The sequence below is a fragment of the Eretmochelys imbricata genome, chromosome 12 (genome assembly GCF_965152235.1).
Source record: "Eretmochelys imbricata isolate rEreImb1 chromosome 12, rEreImb1.hap1, whole genome shotgun sequence".
NCBI lineage: Eukaryota > Metazoa > Chordata > Testudines > Cheloniidae > Eretmochelys > Eretmochelys imbricata.
In genome coordinates, this window is record NC_135583.1 from 18,265,158 (window position 1) to 18,283,873 (window position 18,716).

General features: G+C 40.7%; 1 protein-coding gene and 1 long non-coding RNA gene across 4 annotated transcripts in view; one reads left to right on the plus strand and one right to left on the minus strand.

Annotated features, from left to right (window-relative positions):
• The window catches only part of LOC144273034 (uncharacterized), a 42,975-nt gene extending 31,188 nt beyond the window's left edge, over window positions 1-11,787 (plus strand). The window contains exon 2 of the long non-coding RNA XR_013347714.1: window positions 11,558-11,787. This is a non-coding gene — a long non-coding RNA (uncharacterized LOC144273034). The remainder of the gene's footprint in view (window positions 1-11,557) is intronic.
• Window positions 1-18,716, minus strand: part of LONP2 (lon peptidase 2, peroxisomal) — a 93,257-nt gene that overhangs the window by 31,385 nt on the left and 43,156 nt on the right. For all 3 annotated transcript variants that reach the window (XM_077831489.1, XM_077831488.1, XM_077831487.1), the window contains exons 9-11: window positions 14,428-14,578; window positions 12,900-13,026; window positions 11,278-11,408 (exon numbers count right to left, since the gene is read on the minus strand). In XM_077831489.1, coding sequence (XP_077687615.1) covers window positions 11,278-11,408; window positions 12,900-13,026; window positions 14,428-14,578 — 409 coding nt within the window. The remainder of the gene's footprint in view (window positions 1-11,277; window positions 11,409-12,899; window positions 13,027-14,427; window positions 14,579-18,716) is intronic.

Genomic DNA, 18,716 nt, shown 5'->3' on the forward strand with positions numbered 1-18,716 from the left:
CGGGGCGGGGAGGGCGGCGGCGGCGGAGGAAGAAACACAACAGGGCTCAGGAGGGAGGGAGCTTCCTGGCAGCAGCTGCTGTCTCAGCTTGCTGATCAACTTAAAAAGGCAGTGTACTTAGAGTGGGGTCAGCTATTTAAAGGAGCAATGTGCATCTCTCTGTCTGCTATGCTGTCTCCCCTCCCTCCATCTGTGCTGCCTTGTAGAGTGTGAGGCTACATTAACAACGTGTTAACCCTTGAGGGCTCAGCCAATTGCTAGTTCATCATTTAGCAGTAAGGCATCCCCTGGGAAATATCCCACCCTCTGAATTCACCACCTCAACCAAGCTTCACAATCATCATCGCTGTGTACCAGTATTAAATTCTTTGTTTAAAACTTACACACACACCCCCACCCACCTCAGTACTATGGTAACAAGTTGCTGATCCTGAGCTGAATCACTGCACGCTGGTGCGACAGCAGACCTGGTATTTCTGTAAGCATTCTGTGAACAAGGGGCTGGACAATGTACGGCAACGCTTCGAAGGGGTCAGTACATCTATTCTTAACCTGCAAGGTAATACCGGGGCTGGCACTGCCCAGAGGAGAGTGCTTGCTTCGGTGGCTAGCAGACTGGTGGCATCAGACAGCTGACACCCAGGTAAGCATAAGCATGTCTCCCTCTGCTGAAGGCAAGAGGGTTAGAAGGTGACTCTCAGGCCTGGTCTACACTGGGGGAGGGGAGGGAATCAATCTAAGATACGCAACTTCAGCTACGAGAATAGCGTAGCTGAAGTCGACGTATCTTAGATCGACTTAGAATCACTTACTTTGTATCCTCACTGCGCGGGATCGACAGCGGTCACTCCCCTGCCAACTCCGCTTCCGCCTCTCACCGTGGTGGAGTTCCGGAGTCAACGACAGAACGATCAGGGATCGATTTATCGCGTCTACACTAGACGCGATAAATTGATCCCCGATAGATCGATCACTACCCGCCGATCCAGCAGGTAGTGTAGACGTGGCCTCAGTCTTGGTAACTTTGACAAATAGCTTCAAAGCTCTTAACTTAGACTGTGTGTGTGTGTGTGTGTGTGTGTGTGTGTGTGTGTGTGTGTGTGTGCGCGCGCGCTTTTGTCTGGTGAAAAAATTTTCCCTGGAACCTAACCCCCACACTGCCATTTACATTAATTCTTTTGGGGAAATTGGATTCGCTTAACATCATGTCGCTTAAAGTCACATTTTTCAGGAAAATAACTACAATGTTAAACAAGAAGTTACTGTATTCAAGAACTATTTAACATTATTAGATTCAATGGGAAAGGATAAACTCAAATCTTCAAAATAATTAGGTGGGGAAAAGGAGAGGGAGGGATAGAATCTAGTTTGTTCAAATTTAGCCTGAAGTTAATGGAATAAAAATAAATACATACATAAACTGAAAGGATGTATGTGACAGAAGTGCCAAAGCCACGACAGGAACTTCATACTTTGTGCTGGGAACTACATTTTCTGTTCTATTATTATGACATTACTTCAGAAATAAGAATTGTAATGTTTAAGTATCTTAAACAAGCTCAACCAGAAGAGGTAGCCTGTTTTAGATTCAGACATACTCACAAATGAAACTAGAGTTGCTCTTCCAAAGCCAGCCAAGAAAGGAAGAGATTTTGTTTCGGATTCTGAATGGCTCAAGTTTAATATCTGACCCCAAATTATAAATAGTTCCTTTTACAATACCCCCTTAACTAAGAAATATAGTGCTAGATGCAGCCAATTAAGAATTTTAATGTGCAGAAACTTATTTAAAATTGTTGCATACAGATGACAGTATATACTTAAAGTTTATTATTAAACAGTCCCATAAGAATAAAAGGACTGACAGGGAGTTCAGTTTTCAAGACTGCAGGTTTTTTGTTTTTTTTTTTTTAGGAACACAATGAAAGTGAATAAGCGGAAGTTCTGTGCAGTTTGCTCATGCTGTACCAATAATTTCTGTCTTCTGATAAACCATCCACCCAATACCAGTTTCCACACAACAAATCTGGTTAACATCAGCTAACCTGATGTTTCACAGAGATTTCTCGTTATGCCTGTTGACTAGAAGTGAGATGGAAACCGAAGAAAACTTGAAAATAAAATTTAAACAATATTTAATGCACTGATTTGGTGCATGGCTACAAAAGGAGGACAAGAATTTTTTTCAAAAAAATCAGCATAAAATCAGAGGGTTTTTGTCCTTAAATGCAAGGAGGAGAAAATGGCAACATTCTCTTCTCCTTAACTAATTTACAGTATTTATCTGCAAGAGCCCCACAGTATGAGAGACCATAGACCTGGTATTCCCTACATGCCTCCAAATTAAGAAGGAAATCCACAGAACTACTTTACAGGTGGCAGTTAGGGTGAATTAGAAGACGGTGGTGGTTCTATCTTCCTCAACCTAAGGAGAATTTTGTGGGAAAGCTGTTTAGCACCAGTGTGTTTCATAATGCCATTCCACAGACAGTATTTTACTGTACACAGATAAGGCACATGAGATTAATTTAACAAACACTGCTATCATTGGATTGCCATGCAGTTATACAAGTTTAGTCTTTACTCAAAATATTCAATTATCCTCATGAACTTGATGAGGAGGTATTAGAAAAACTCAAGAGAAATTTAGGTTCAGGAAAGTGAACTGCTCCACAATTTTCCACACGTTGTCCTTAACTCATTAAATATGTGTTTGCTTATGTTTTTGTACTGACCAATTCACACACACAAAAGCATTTTTGGCTATAGCTAGCAGAGCTGTTTTATTTCCACACTCCCCCCTACATCTCGAATTAATAGGGTGAATTTAAGCACTCATGAAGGGTGCTGGATTAACGATCCTGTGGAATGAAGTTCTCTGTTGATGTAAAATTATCATGCAGGTATTACATGACTGAAAGGGTTGCAGCACTTGACTCAGATTCAGGAGATCTGGGTTAAATTCCTGAGAGCGTCACAGACATCCTGTGTGACCTTGGTCAACTAAGGATCCTCGTCTCTTACTTTTTGCCTATCTTGTCCATTTAAAAACTTAAGATCTTAGGGCAGGGTCTGACTCATAATACATGCATGTACAGTGCCTAGCACCATGGAGCCTCAATTTCAGTTGAGGCCTCTAGGCATTAGTTTGTAGTACAAATAAATAAAATAAAAAATATAATTATTCTAAAAACAAATTCTCTTCATCAATCAATGCTTACTCTGTAAAAACAAGCTTCAAACCAACCAAATATGTAAACACCATTTCCTCTTCTTTACAAGTGCAGACTCTGAGCCCCCATAATGTCATTCATTGCTTTTTTTCTCCAGCTCTTTTCAGTCTGCTGGGGTTTTCAAGAATACCCCAGAGAAGTACTTTTTCTTAAGCCTCTCTGTTGCAAGGATGAAAGCCTAAATTCTTCTCTCAGTTACACCAGTACAGACCCAGAGTAACTCCTGTGATATCAGTGGTGCTACAACTTCAGATTTCCACTGGAGTAACAGAACAGAACAGAATTTGGATCATAAACTATTCCTTCTAAAGCAATCTTCTTCTAGTGGGAAGAAGTTGGGACATCTGGACCCAACAGACAGCCTAAGTTATCTAATGCATCATTTTCTTGTGTCCAGCATTTTACTCTAAAGCTTAACTACATATTCAGACGTCATTCCACAAATGTGCTTTTTTCTTTCAAAGGCCCAATCCTCAAACTCACACAAATACTACTCCATCTTGCAAACACGCACATGCACATCTTAACCATTTGAGTAGCTCTGCTGTCTTAAAGTTAAGCACATGTGTAAACTCTTGCAGGATCAGGGCCTTAGACATTTCTCAAAAGGTTAGGGTTCAATTAACTTCAATGGGAGTATGTTCATATGAGTAAGGGCTAGTTGCAGGATCAGCCCTCAGGTTTGCACAGTATTTTTAAAAGTTGGACAGAACATCTGATACCAGAAAGTGGCTCAGAATCAATAAAATACTTCAATTTGTTTTACAATTATTCGTTTAAGGATATTCTGGTCTTGGTATCATGCTTTATACAACACCCCAATACATTTTTGATGTTGATGTCATGCAAGGAAGTATTGACAAAATGAAACACTAAACGACAAATAGTTTGTTCACGCAACCAACTTTTTTGACAGCATCTGGGCTACGCTGGCCTATATAAGAAAAAAACCTCAACAAACAAAACCAAGAGATTTGGGAAGCAAACCAAGCATTACATTTTTTTAAGATTCCTTAAAGTATATTAACCACAGTGCAACTTTATTCAAAACTTACAAGTGCCTGCAGCTATACCACCTTGGGATTTACTCTCAGACTGAATGAGCCAGCTCCCCAGCACAGTGTTTAAGGAGGCCCTTTGCTGCTTGCAGTGCTGTTTTTTTGGGAGAGGATATAAAACAGAAGCCCTCACCACTTTTGCAAGAAAAGGGATGTTAGCCCAAGTGTTCTAAGTTCCCATACACACTACAAAAACCACCATGTTTGTGACCCAAACATTTAACCAACAGATTAAGATTTTAGCCCTTTCTTGAATTCTCATCTCTTAACACTGAATGCGTTACTTATCACCTCAGAAATGTAGCACTTTACAGATGTATTTTACAAGAGAGTTTGGCAACAGAGTGTTTTTATTAAACACATAAAATTCAATTAGTAGTTTAAAATAATTTGCTAGGTGACAATGGTAATGATGGTGCATTGCGTACTCATTAAAAGTATCATTAATTAAGTATAGGTTTCAGAGTAACAGCCGTGTTAGTCTGTATTCGCAAAAAGAAAAGGAGTACTTGTGGCACCTTAGAGACTAACCAATTTATTTGAGCATGAGCTTTCGTGAGCTACAGCATCAGATTAGATAGTTACCATAGCAAAAAATCCAAACTCAGGCTAGGAGCAAAAGTTCGAACATAATATAATAAGAACTTTATTATACAATTACCAATGTTCCTACTAATGTTCAGATACAAGCTCTTTTGAGAAGAGAATTATATTATTTTGTTTAACTGATGTTAAGGAAATGTATGTTCACCTGACAGACTGAATAAAAAAAATCAAAACAAAAATACAGATAACATATTTTTAAAATTGATGACATGCTTCAGAAAATACAGTTGGGTATAAATACATTAATAGTACAAAATAAACCCCATATTTTAAAGATGAGTGCACCATTTTGATTCTAGATTAGCAAAGATTAACTTTAAATCCCACCTGCCTTCTAGACTCCTTTTCATTATTCTGTGTTTGCCTGCTGCCACTTTAGACCCCACAAAGACAACCGTTCACAGCTCAGTGATTTTGGGTCTGCTCCAAATAGTGTCTCAACCAAAAATACTAGTGTTTCACCCTGTTTTGAAGCGTATAGCTTGCAATTACTTTTCTAGCTGGCAGGAGCTGCAAGTCCAGCACTAATTTTACACTGTAAATAACTCCCTTACTGGATTACTTCAACTTTCTAATACAACTCCTTTTTTGTTCTGCAAACTAACAGTAAATAATTTATAATATATGATGTTATTAAGCTAGTTTTTAACTGTTTCATAAGAAGTTGTGATAATCAGGGTCCAGACACCACAAGGGAGAACAGAAGATTTAATCCCCCCAGAAATAAGCAGTTAAACCAACTGATAACATACTGTGTTATTTAACTGTAAGAATATATTGAGTAAAATCTTTTATGAACGCCTGTAATGCAATGAACTTACTAGTCATTATGAGATATCTATACATGTTATGGTTGTGAAGGTGTGTGTGCATATATAGAAAATTGTAACTGTGGTTCAACTTTACAAAAACTGTAAAGCCTGAGGTTATGTTTATTTTCTACATAACTTATATATGTTTGCTCTCCCCCTACTATTTCATCTTTGAATCTGTGGTTTTTCTATTAAATAAACTTTACTATTTTTATCCCAAGCAGGTTTCTAGTGCACAAACTGTGTGGAGTGTGAATGCCAAAGAGAACTGATAATTGGGTGGCCGGTTTCATGCCTTGCGGGGTGATGAACCAGAGGGGAACGGTCTGAGTATCTTGTACTTAAAAACTCAGGAAGAACATATTTGGTGAGACCTGGTACTGGACGGGATGTTGGTGTCACCCTGAAAAGAGTAACTAGGCTAGTGAGAGCCAGGGTTAGACCTTTTGCTTGTGGGAAGGCTTTTGGTGTCAGGTTACTGAATCATAGCTGCACAGCACAAAGGCCCCCAAAGTTACAGGGCAACTGATGACAGAATCCCTTATTGATCTGGGTGGATCCCAAAACATCACAGAAGCCTTGAAAAAATAATGAAACATTTTTCATGAATCCAGAAATTACAGAGGCTCTGGGAGTTTTCCGCCTTCCTCTGCAGCGTGGGCACAGGTCTCTTGTGTGGTTATTACTGGTATTTCTTATCCAAGGGATATTATTTCAGAAGCAAAAATAAATGGTGAGAAGACATGAAAAAACTCTTAAAAACCCTATGAATGAGCAGCTGATTTTAACATTTACTACTGGATAGAGATATTTTAAGGAGGATGTATTTTTATTAGAGGGCCAGTATGGTTTAGTGAATAAAGCAGTTGGGTGGGAATCAAGATACCTGAGTTCTATTCCCAGCTCTGCCATTGGCCTGCTAGCTGACCTTGGACAAGTCATTTCACTTTTCTGTGCCTCCATTTCCATTTGTAAAATGAGGATAATGGTACTTACCTTCTTTGTAAATAGCATTGAGATCTACTGATGAAAACTGTTATACAGGAGCAAGGTATTATTGTGAGTGGTATAAGCTATTATGCTACTTAGCAATCTAGGAAGAAAGCAAAAATTTTTGCTCCAGAGAACAGAAAAGTGGCAAAGAGATAAAGCCACGAGGCATGTAGTAAAGCCCACTGAAGGTCTACTTTTTACAACATTTTTCTACCATATCCCTATTGGAAAGATGACATTGAACACAGACACAAAATGCCTGCTCTCAAAGCTTCATCATCCTGCCCCACGGCAAAGACACAACCAAACTTTATTTGTACTTCCTCTTACAAAGGGATGTTGAAGTAAAGAACATAAAACAATTTTAAACAAAACAAAAAGAGAGGACACAGTCAGAACAAAATATTAAAGACTTTACAGGGGTTGGCGTCACCCTCTAGTCCAGTTTGAGAGGAAAAATTGTCACAATGCCAGAGGCTAGCAATAGCTGCATCAACATCACTAGTGCCAATGGAAAACTAAGTAGTAAAAAAAAGCCTGGAAATTATATAAAAGTTCAAGCAGTTTGAGTTAATCATACGTTTCAACTACTGTAAGAGTAGTATTCTCTACCATCCTGCCCCGAGCCTGCATTCGCTGCAGAATGGTTTCTCCAGTGCAATTTACTCTGACAACTTCCACCACCTTGATTTGACTAAACGCTTATGGCTGGAATCCAAAAAGCAAAGAAGTTTTAAGAACCAAAAGAAATTAAAACAAAATACCCTGCTGATAATACTTGACAGGCTTGTAATCTGCTCTTATCTGAGTAAATGGCTTGCCAAAAATAAAGGTTGCTCTCTCCCTCTTCCATTGTTCAGCCTCAATATACTCTAGTCTAGATAAACTCTCTTTTCAGTAACAAAGCAGATGGGCAGGTATTGAAGTTTTCTAAAATAGCGAAAAAAATATTGATAGTACTGCTAATATGAACACTGAAATGCTTTAAAAAACTGATCTTTTTACCTTTCTCAAATAAGACAGGATAATCACAGACTGTTTTAGGTTTCCAGCTATTCCACAGCTACAACTTGTACCTTGTATAACTTCCATCTGTGGTTATTGCTTTTGGTTCTAATTAGTCTATCTGCTATCATAAATGACAAACAAAAAGTTGGCTAGAAAGACGTTTGGAGAAAAACGGACTCTTAGCAAGATGTCAGGTTGTGGATAAGCACATGACTAACGGCAAGCTATTATTAATTTCCAAAGCCTGAGAAAAATGCTAGCATAATAGTGAAGTGAGAGCAAATCTATAGACAAGAAATCGTTTTCAAGCTCTCGCCAATTCTCTTATCAAGTATTTGTATAGTCATCTCTAAAATTATCAGGGTTTACTACAGAAAAGAATGCTGAGACAATGACTGTATACATCACTTGGAAAGCCAAGTTTACTGACTCAAATCTGATTTTCATATTCTTCATGCTATTTTTCCATGACAGACCAATTCACACTTTTTTTTTTAAAATAAAAAGGGTTCTACCAGGCATGAATAATGGGCCTGGTTACCAGAAAAATATTTTTATATTATATATATATATATAAAATGGACGTTATTCTTGAGATGCAAAACCCCTGTTATAGCACACCTGGAAAACTACCACATTTCTAAGCCAAATCCTGTTGTTCTTATTTAGGAAATACTACCAGAGAGATCAGTGTTTTGCCTGAAGCAAGACCGCAAGATCTGACCCATATATGATACCTTTACAATGTGGCAGAGCTCTACTAGGACACAAGTTTAGAGTACTGCAAATTTCTCTCATGATCTATGGAGAGCTGACTTTAGCTCTGCCACAAGTGAAAGTCGAGCTCAGAGGTCGGCAACCTTTCAGAAGTGGTGTGCCGAGTCTTCATTTATTCACTTTAATTTAAGGTTTCGCGTGCCAGTGATACATTTTAATGTTTTTCAGAAGGTCTCTCTCTATAAGTCTATACATTATATAACTAAACTATTGTCATATGTAAAGTAAACAAGGTTTTCAAAATGTTTAAGAAGCTTCAATTAAATTAAAATGCTGATCTTAAGCTGCCGGCCCGCTCAGCCCGCTGCCAGCCTGGGGTTCCATTCACCTAGGCTGGCAGCAGGCTCGGCGAGGCCTGCGGCTAGGACCCTGGCTGCAAGGGGCCGGCAGTCAGAACCTCAGACCGGCAGTGGGCTGAGCAGGGCCGGTCGCTGGGACCCCAGACCAGCAGTGGGCTGAGCTGCCACTCAGCCCACTGCCAGTGTGGGGTTCCGTCCACCGGCTCCTGCCAGCCAGGGTCCCGGCTGCCGGCCCTGCTCAGCCCGCTGCCAGTCTGCCCACATAGAATGGGTACCTACCTTCTCCATGGTTCTAGCCCATTCCCTTCCTCTCTCTCTCTCTGCACTGAGCTGAGGGTGGGAGTGCACTGAGCACAGGGCTTGGGGTGAAGGAGCAGGCTGGGGTGCAAGGTCTGGCCAGGAGCTAGAATGAGGAAGAGGGCGCAGGGTTGGGGCAGGAGGTTTGGGTGTGGAGTGCCTAGCTGGGAAGCTCCCATTTGGTGCGAGGGTCCAGGTGGGAATGTGTGTGTGTGGTGGGGGGGTGCAGGAGCTCCCGTTTGGTGCTCAGGGCGGGGGTGGGAATGTGGGGGGTGCAAGAGTCAGGGCATTGGGTATGGGGGGCTGTGTATGTATGGGGGGTGCAAGGGTCAGGGTAGGGGGCTGGGGGTATGTGAGGAGGGTGCCGAAGTCAGAGCTGGGGTCATGGGGGGATGCAGGAGATCAGGGCAGAGGGTGCTCCCAGCCCCCTGCCCAGAGTGGCTCACGGCAGGGGGCTGGAGGAGATATGCCCTGATTCCACCTGCCTTCCCCAAGGCCCCATCCCCACCTCTTCTCCGCCTCCTCCCCGGAGCAGCAAGCGCACTGCAGCTCCGCTTCTCCCCCTCCCTCGCAAGGGCCATCAGCTGATCGAGGGCAGGGAGGGAGAGGAGGAGGGGCAGGAACCCAGCACACTGGGGGAAGAGGCAGGGGAGTGGGGAGCTTGCCTGCCATGCAGCAGCAGCCAGCAGGACCAAGCTTCTTCACCCTGCCCCCGCGGGTGGGGGGAGGAGGGGCTGGGGGGGGGGCGGAGGGTGGAGAAAAGCAGGCAGGGGCGGGCAGGATTTTTAATGGCATGCTGCTGCCTGCCGGGGTCCTGGCCGCTGGCCCTGCTCAGCCCGCTGCCGGCCTGGGCTCGACAGCGGGCTGAGCGGGGCCGGCAGCTGGGACCTGGGAGGCAGCAGCGTGTCATTAAAAATCGGCTCCCGTGCTGTCTTTGGCACGCGTGCCATAGGTTGCCAACCCCTGGTCTAGCTCATTAACCTACTGCACCTGCCTAACACTCAGAACATTTCATACCAATAAAACAAATTTAATTACCAGTGTTTAATTGAATTTGGTGAACTTCTGCTATGCCAACGAAACAGCGGAGTGAGGAGAACCAATCTGTGTTAAAAGTTTGTCGTTTACTATTCCAGCACAGTAACAAGATACTACTGCAGCAGTATGATGTTAACTACCCTAAACTTCTGTGTATTTTAGTACAGCAATAACTTTTCACAAAGAAACATTACAACTGATTGTTAACAGGTTAACAGTTGTGTGGGTTGCAGGGAACAATAAATCACTATCTTCTGTATAAATGGAAAATAACTATAGACTTGATAAAGCTGAAAGAAGTTACTAAAGTTCTGAGAGACCAATATAGAGTACTACTATACGCCTGGATCAAATAAAAAGAGTCCCAGTACTTACAAAATGCAGAACAATTTCATTTCCACACTAAAAAGACTTTGTCTCTGAGGGGGGAAAAATCCTTGGCTTCCTCCAGACATCTAACGTAATAAAATGTCAAATACAAACTCTTGATCACTGAAGTGTCACTTCCTAGGGTTAGAAGGACACTGTTTCAACCTATCAGCCTCACCAAGAGCCCTCTTCTGTGACAGATGTATTGTCTCCTTAAAGAAGCATACAAAAACCCTCAACATCTCAGCGTCTACAAGCGTACACTCACATGTCAGTAGCGGCCAGATAACAGCACTACTGTGAGACAGTTATGAACTAACAGAGTGTTCTGGGTATAGAGATGGAACAATAAATAAAAAACTTCACAAAAATTAGAACCAGGCCATAGTTCAATCTTTGGTTGAAAAGTTTACTTTCCATGAAGAGCAAAAAGGGATGCGTGAAAGTTTGTTTACATTAACAACCTGATTTGAGTGACTGAAAACCATATACAAATTTAATCACAGATATTGGAGATGAAAAAGGCCTATTTCGTTACCCAGTTAATCTTCCTAGCAGAGTGGGATTGTGCCCTACAACACATGTTCCAGGACCTGATTCACCACGAGTCACTCCAGTTTTCAAAGGTGTTATTCCATTGAAAAGTATTTTAAAACAATGAAGTTACAGAGACAAAAAACTCTATAGAGTAAGACAGTGGTGAATCAGGCCCCTAGTACTGGAGGCACTTCTCAAACATACCACCATGAATCTACTTTCTGATGAAGTATGGAAAAGGAACACAAACCTTCTTCAGTCACTTCAGAGCGATCTGGCTTTGTCTCCTTGTGGTGTCCTTCTGCCACTTTCACAGCCACTGCTCTGCAAATAGCTCCAAATTTCCGATCCAAAGAGCGGACTCCTGCCTCTCTAGTGTATCTACCACAAGGAAAATATTTTACTCTAGATTAAAGTCTATAAAGCAGAGTATCATCAATGCTTGTTTCACTTAAACACATCAACTCCCCCCCCCCAATCCTATTGCTCTATAGATACATTTTCAATGGTAGCTTTTTCTTTGTTTCTAGTTTAAAAGATTTTTCTGAAGATGCTGGAACATCCCTAATCTGAGCAGGGAAAGGGAGAAAGGAGCACCTGTGTCTGACACCTACTCAGAAAATCTGCACCAGTACTGGGGAAGACAGCAGAGGAAAACACAGCAGACCTGTGACCAACTCTTGATGCAAGAGACCAGGAGCAGTTTCAGGGAAGGCAGGGAGAAAACATTTTCTCCCAAGTAAGGAATACGCTGCTCGGGGAAGAAATGGGAAGAGCACTTGTGACGTCCCTCGAACAGGAACTTCGGGCAGAAGATCAAACTTACCTTTCAAAGAAAGTGGTGGAGATGGGGGGGGGGGGGAGGTGCAAGGGAGCTCACTATGTATGTTATTGACCATGGTCTACAGTGCTCCAGGCTGCTGCCCTCTGCAAGACTTCCTTTGCACTTCCTACCTGGCATTCTTTTGATCTGCCACTCAGAGGAAGGAGAGAGGAGATCAGGTCTTCTCACACACCCCAGATCATCCTCTCCAGTCCCTGTCATGGCCTTTCTCCTCTTTCTGCAGTGTAAAGTGGATAGTGTAGCCTGCTACCTTCTCTACCATTTATGCAGGCCAATGTGGAGTGATCTTCTGTATCGCTCCACCCTCGTGCAAAATTTTCATCTACAGAAGTATGTGTGTAGTTTTTGAGCACCTCTAAACATAGGGACTGTGATCATCCCTCATCCTTGAGTGGCGTGCGCAAAGCTGAGGTGGGAGGTAGGTTCCTTGTACCATCCTATCCCATCTGTGTTGCTGGTCCTAGTGCAGGTGCAATTTTAATATCCAAAACAAGTCAAGAAATTCAAAGTTATGTAGCCCACAGCAACCCCCTAACTTAATCCCCTTATGGATATATGTTCTATTCTGTATTAATTTTATAACCTTAATATATATCTGGAGCATTTTGCATCAGTGGTATTAAAAAGTAGTGGAAAATTATGTACATGACTTTCTAATATTTAAACTTTTATTTTTTTTTGTAAACCACGTTTCTACAAACATGCAACAGGTAGTAGATTAAGACAGTGGTTCTTTACACTAGCGACACTGACAAGGATTTTCCAACCTAGGCATAAACAAATCTTCCGCTAAAACAAAAAGCAGCAGGTGACCTGCTAGAAGCAAGTTTATAAATAATTGTGCATATTGTGACACTATGACAGCAAAACAACTGGAATATTCTATACCATTAACTATTCAGTTTACAAAGGAATCCCTTCCTCACGAATCTTGTGGAAATGCTTTATGGTGTCACATTAAAAAATTTCTATTAATGTACCACAAGAAAAGTAATCTAGAGCCTAAAAGTAGCGAACAGCACATTTACCTGGTGATGATGTCCAGAGTAGTTACTTGTGGAATCTGAATCTGCTGAGGAGTCAACCCATGCTGTTCTAGCTGTTTAGGGATTAAGTGTCTATGTGCAATTTCTATCTTCTCTTCTTGTGTATATCCTTCAAAAGAAAGCATTTCATTCATCTTCTTACCTATACTGTACCAGGACGTCAAACTTCTTACTAAATTAAATGAAAAACTGAGAAAATTTAACAAAGTAAGGAGCTAGTTTACTGAATTATATTCAAAATCACTCTCAAACTCAAATAATCCCAGGAGTCAAGGTGAATTGTTTGTCCAGCTAGACAGTTGTTTTAAATTTCCAAAGCATACTCTGTAAAAATTGCTGATTTTTGCTTAGATCAGGCCTTGGATTGAGAGACTCCAAAGGTTTGGTTTCTGCCATGCCAGATGGAATGAACAATCAATGAAAGCAGAAAATGCTTCTGAAGTATATTATGGGGAAACTTCACATCTGTCCATATACTCTATAGTTACTCTGCTGATAATACGAGAACAATCATTTATTTATTTACTATGATCATCCAGGGCATAATTTTGAAAAAAGCCTCTAATTTCACAGGCACAGTCAATTACAGGTGTAACTATGTTTACACAGTATGTTTATGGAATATGTTATGTTATATACAACAAACAAAATTGAATCAGATATCTGATTTTTGGTTACAAGTAGCTCTTACACATTCAAGTTTGGCAGCTGGATACCAGAATTATCTTCATTCAAACCTACAAGATTTCAGATGCAAAATCAGATCCCAATCCTGCAAACATGCACGTGTGAGAGTTTACTCACCCAAACAATTCTACTGGGATTTATATGAGTAAAGTTATGCACATATGAATTTGCTGGATTGAGGTCTTAGATAGTAAACTGAGACTCTCTTGAAAATTGGCTCTGTATTGCCACGTAAAAAGTATCAGAATGTAAAACGTAACAAAAATAAAACCACCAAGAGATTCCTTTCCCCACAAGAATTAGCGGGCACTCAGGAGGAGCTTTTTCTGTGTAGATCAGTGCACATTTCAATGTAGTATCTAGCTGTACACATCCACAGATCTGTGGCCAGCTAGAATTTAATGGATGTCACTATGATCCCTGCAGTGGCCATTCAACATAGATAAAACTCCAATCTTCCTGCTGCAAAGCAAAAACTCTCTCTTGTGAAGAAACTATTAGCTGACAGCAGGATAGGACAGATACACATCAATCCATTCATTAAAGTTCTTCACAGACTGCACAGTACTGCATCTGTCACAAACTATGTCACCTACTTAGGCCTAGATTTTCAAAAGTGAAACCTTGAACATCCCCCACACTGAAAATCAGGACCTCTGACAGAGTCTCAAGATGGACACCCAAAAATGGAGGCAAACAAATTAATTAGTTGCTGTAGAAAGTCTTGGCAACGGATTCTAATTTTCTGTGGTGCTAGTCTTACAAGAGTACATTTTTTTGAAGGGAAAAAGCAATCATTTCAGTCAAAGCACTTAAGTGTTACCTGGAACCTGAATGACCTCCATTCTGTCCAACAGAGCTGGTGGGATGGTAGCAGTAGTGTTGGCTGTGGCTATAAAAAGGACTTGGGACAGGTCAAAGGCTACATTTAAGTAGTGATCAGTGAAGCTATGATTTTGTTCTGGATCCAAGACCTTAAAAAGAGTGAACACAAAAATAATGCGGTTGCTTCATTTCAAAAAACAAAACACCACCACATATATGCTTTTATTTATCTATCTCCTATGTGCTATTCATACTGAAAGCATGCTTTCCCATTGTATGTGTGTCAGATTTGCCTGAGTAAGGCATGCAGTACCAGGCCCTAAATGTAATTCCTGATCTCTGACATCCTGCTCATCTGTTTTAGTTATTTACTATGAGATTCTATACTGCATGGGAAAAAACTGCAACAGAAATCCCTTAATAAAACTTGTGTTTAATTTAGAGTATTGACAGCATACAAACACCACAAACTACTGAAAGGTGAACTCTGTACAGTACAGACTGTGTATTACGATTGCCAAAGCCTTCTAAACTCATCCAATTTACTTCAGCTCAGTTCCACTGGAGTTGCTAGAAACATTTCAAAATTAACTTATTTAAAATCTCTTATATTAGAGCTTTTATATGCATTACTCTTCATATTCCTGTATGGTCAACCCTGCCTTTTTTAAACGGTTATATAATCCTCAACCATTTTCTTAAAGTTCATGCTGATTCTGCCTGCAGGCTTCATATTACACAATGCCAGCAACAGCATCAAGCATTCCAGTGAACAAGGCTCTGGTGAGGCCACTGACACCAGAAATTAAGAACTGCCTTCAGTCTTCAGGTTAGTATTCCTCTCATGAGACTGCACATATTATGCAAATCACTGTAATCCACCTAATACCACAGCCAAGGGATTACCTTTCAAGTTATACTCTGAAGAAGTGAAGGGTTCCACATACTGTTATTCAGAGTATTTATAATGTCTGAAATATTTATACCGGCAGAACAAAGACTCCTCTTAAAATCTCTGCTTGTACAGAAGCCTCCCCTCAAGAAATGTAACAAAATATAGACTCTTTTTTCATTGTTTTTAAAGAAATGAAGACGTCTTGATTTCTCCACATCTATCACTCAGCCTAAATATAGAGGAACACTCCAGCAGTTAAGTCCTTTTTTCCTACAGAAATTCACTATCAAGTTAAAGTTCACTGTATCAGGAATTGTCATTTGCACTTAAAATTAATTCAAAAATAGTCAGTCAGTTTATAGTATGAAAGTTAAGTGGGATCCTCTCTATTTCAAAAGTCTTAACCTAGAATTAAGCTTTAAAGAACATACCATTTGCTTATGGCAAAAAGCTTGAGACTGCTCTAGTTTTTTTCCTAATATGCCAATATTAAAAAACTTGGAAATTCAAATTTAATCTCCCACATCACATTTAAATAAATGAAAATTCCACACATTCAAAAGTGTACAAATGCAAAGTTAAAATCATCCAAAGAATATTAACTCAACTCGTTACGTGGTCAGCCTTCCATCTTCTCTTCTTCCTTTTATAACACTTTTGTCAATTTATTTTCTGATCAATCCATTTTTAGTTTAGACTTTTTCCCCTCTCTTTAAACCAGTTTCAAGATGTGCTCAGGTTATGGCCAGGACATCATAAATTTTGCAACCCCCCTGATACAGTAACCATACTGCCATTAGCCTCCCAGTTTTCTGCATTTTTTTGCCCCTGGGCTACCGAAAAAAGCACAAATCATTGGTTTTGTAACTGGTTTCGTAAATCTTCCCTGTGACAGATATGGCAATTTCTTGCAATATCCTGGATAAGCCTTATTGAATTAAGTTATATCTTACTGTATTAAGTGAATGTATCACTGTGGACCAGGGATTGTATGTAATTCCATGGGCGGCCGAGGGGAGGGGGGGAGCGGGGGAGTTTGCGGGGGGAGGTATAATTAGGCAAATTCATTCAGGCTGTAAAACCTCTGAAGGGGCACCACCATTTGGAGAGACTTGCATATAGTGGTTCGAACTGGATACCCTAGAGACCAGCAGACAACAAAAGCACTTTTGGATAAATAACCTGGGTTTAAATTACCAAGAGCCTTTGCTCTGATCTAGCAAACAGACAGGACCTTCTGTCAAAGGGCAGGGCCCCAATCCACAGGGAAAGACTGGAAGGACTGACACCAACCAAAGCCCTAGTGGAGGTGTTTTCTCTGTAATGCTTTTACCTTAAGAATAAATATGCTCGCTTAGAAAGAGTTGTGTGGAATTTTTTTTAATAACTAAGTAAAACTGCTTTCAATATGCTACTTGTCTGTTCAGGAATTTTTAAAATCAGATGGACCATAAAAAAAGATCACTGTCTGGCACCAGCGCTGGATGATTTACGAATAAGGCATTGGGACCAAATTCTCTGATGGTATAAATGGGAAACAATGCTGACATCAGTGGAATTTTGCCCATTTGCACTAGAAAATAATTTGGCTTTCTATATTTTACAGTCACTGACGACATGAACTTGTGATGACCAGGTAAGATTGTCTCAGTTTGTGATCATGCTCAAGGTGGTGCTCTGATGTAAAGTTAAAGGGTGTTTGGATAAACTCAACAATACATTTGTACTTTCTGAATAAATTTGGGGGGCTGTAAAGTAGAATTCTTACTTTTCTTACAAAGTTGTTTGGATGATGTAAGGGACAGATTCTTTCAACCTTAACTTTAGGTTAATAATGGTTTTTCCCCAGGGAATTTCTTTTAAAAAATATTTCAGAATTACTCTCTGCACAGACTTCCTGTACTGTTTTCAAGCCATTCGGAGACTGTGATGATCCTTGCAAACTAACCAGGGGCTGTGGCAGAGCACAGATCATGCCCTCTCCCCTCCTGTGGCGTTCCATAAGGGAGAGGCTCCCCGCACCCATAAATACATGTTTCCCCAATTCAGATTTTATAGCATACATGGAAATGGCTGGTAATAGCTAGCTACCTATTTACATATCAAGGCCCTCAAAATTTCTAATTTAACACTCCAGAGTAGAAATTTTATGCCTGCTTCAGAGTCTTTATAAAGCTTTTGTATTACATATTCTTCCACACAGAAATTTCAAACATATTACATTTTATAGACAATGGAAGTTAATTTAACAGAAATTCACTAACTTGTCTTGCATATCCCCATTACTAGAGTCCCATAGGATTGGCCTTTTTTGTAAAATGGAAAATACTGATGGATGACCATGAATTCTAATGACTAAACCTTGTATGTCCCCTCTGTTGGTAGCATGGAAGGAAGCAAAAACCACGTAAGTCCTGTGGAAGCAGTGCAAGGGATCTACATGAATGGTAGGGGCAAATAATAAAGAAAAGTACTCTACTATACTTTACTTCTCCAAATACTTGTCACCAAAGTACTCTTCACAAACTCTGTGTAGCTCATGGGTTACTTGAAAAAAAGGCTCAGGGATAGCATGGAGTAGAGGCAGGTTAAAGAAGCCCTACCAGCAATGTTTCTATTGCAAGGTAGCCCAGATTCAAAAGAAAATGGATATTAGTTAATGCTGCTCAAAACAGCATTAACTTCCTCTCTGCATTGTGTGATCCTCCATCAGAGGGGTCACAGAACAGCCACAACCCAGGTTAACAGAAGCTGATCCAATAAAAGATATCACCTCACCCACCTTGTGTCTCATATCCTGGGACCAACACTACTACAACAACACTGCTAAATTAAAATGGAAGTTCCACACCAATTCTCAGCTAATCAAAATTAGCATCAGCGCAGTAAGCAATAACAGAATGTCACTTATGTTCAAGTGGGCAATTGGAGAACTATTTGAGAGCAAAAGACAATTAACTTCTTGCTGGTTTAAGGCTCTCATTTCTACATGCTAATATTGGTATGTCCAGAAATTCTAGACTACCAGTACCTACAGAAAATATTTTATTGTACATTCAATGTTCTCAACATGCACAGTATTAAGATACAATAAGCACGAGCTGCACTCCTTATTTCGGCCTAATTACAATTAAAAGGGCATTCTCAACTGGAAATCAAAGGAATTTAAAAAATAACCGGGGGGGGGGGGGGGGGGGAGGGAAGGGGTGCGCGCGGCGCATGGCATGCCCAGGACAGCCACGCTCTGCTCCCAGTTCTGCTCCAGCCCTGGCCCCAGCCCCAACTGCAGCTCCCCTCCCAGCCTCAGCCCCTGGTGCCAGCTTAGCATTGCAGATGCCCAGTTTTCAATCTGAAATTCAGGTCAGAAAGAGGCCTGGCAATGTCCAGTCAAC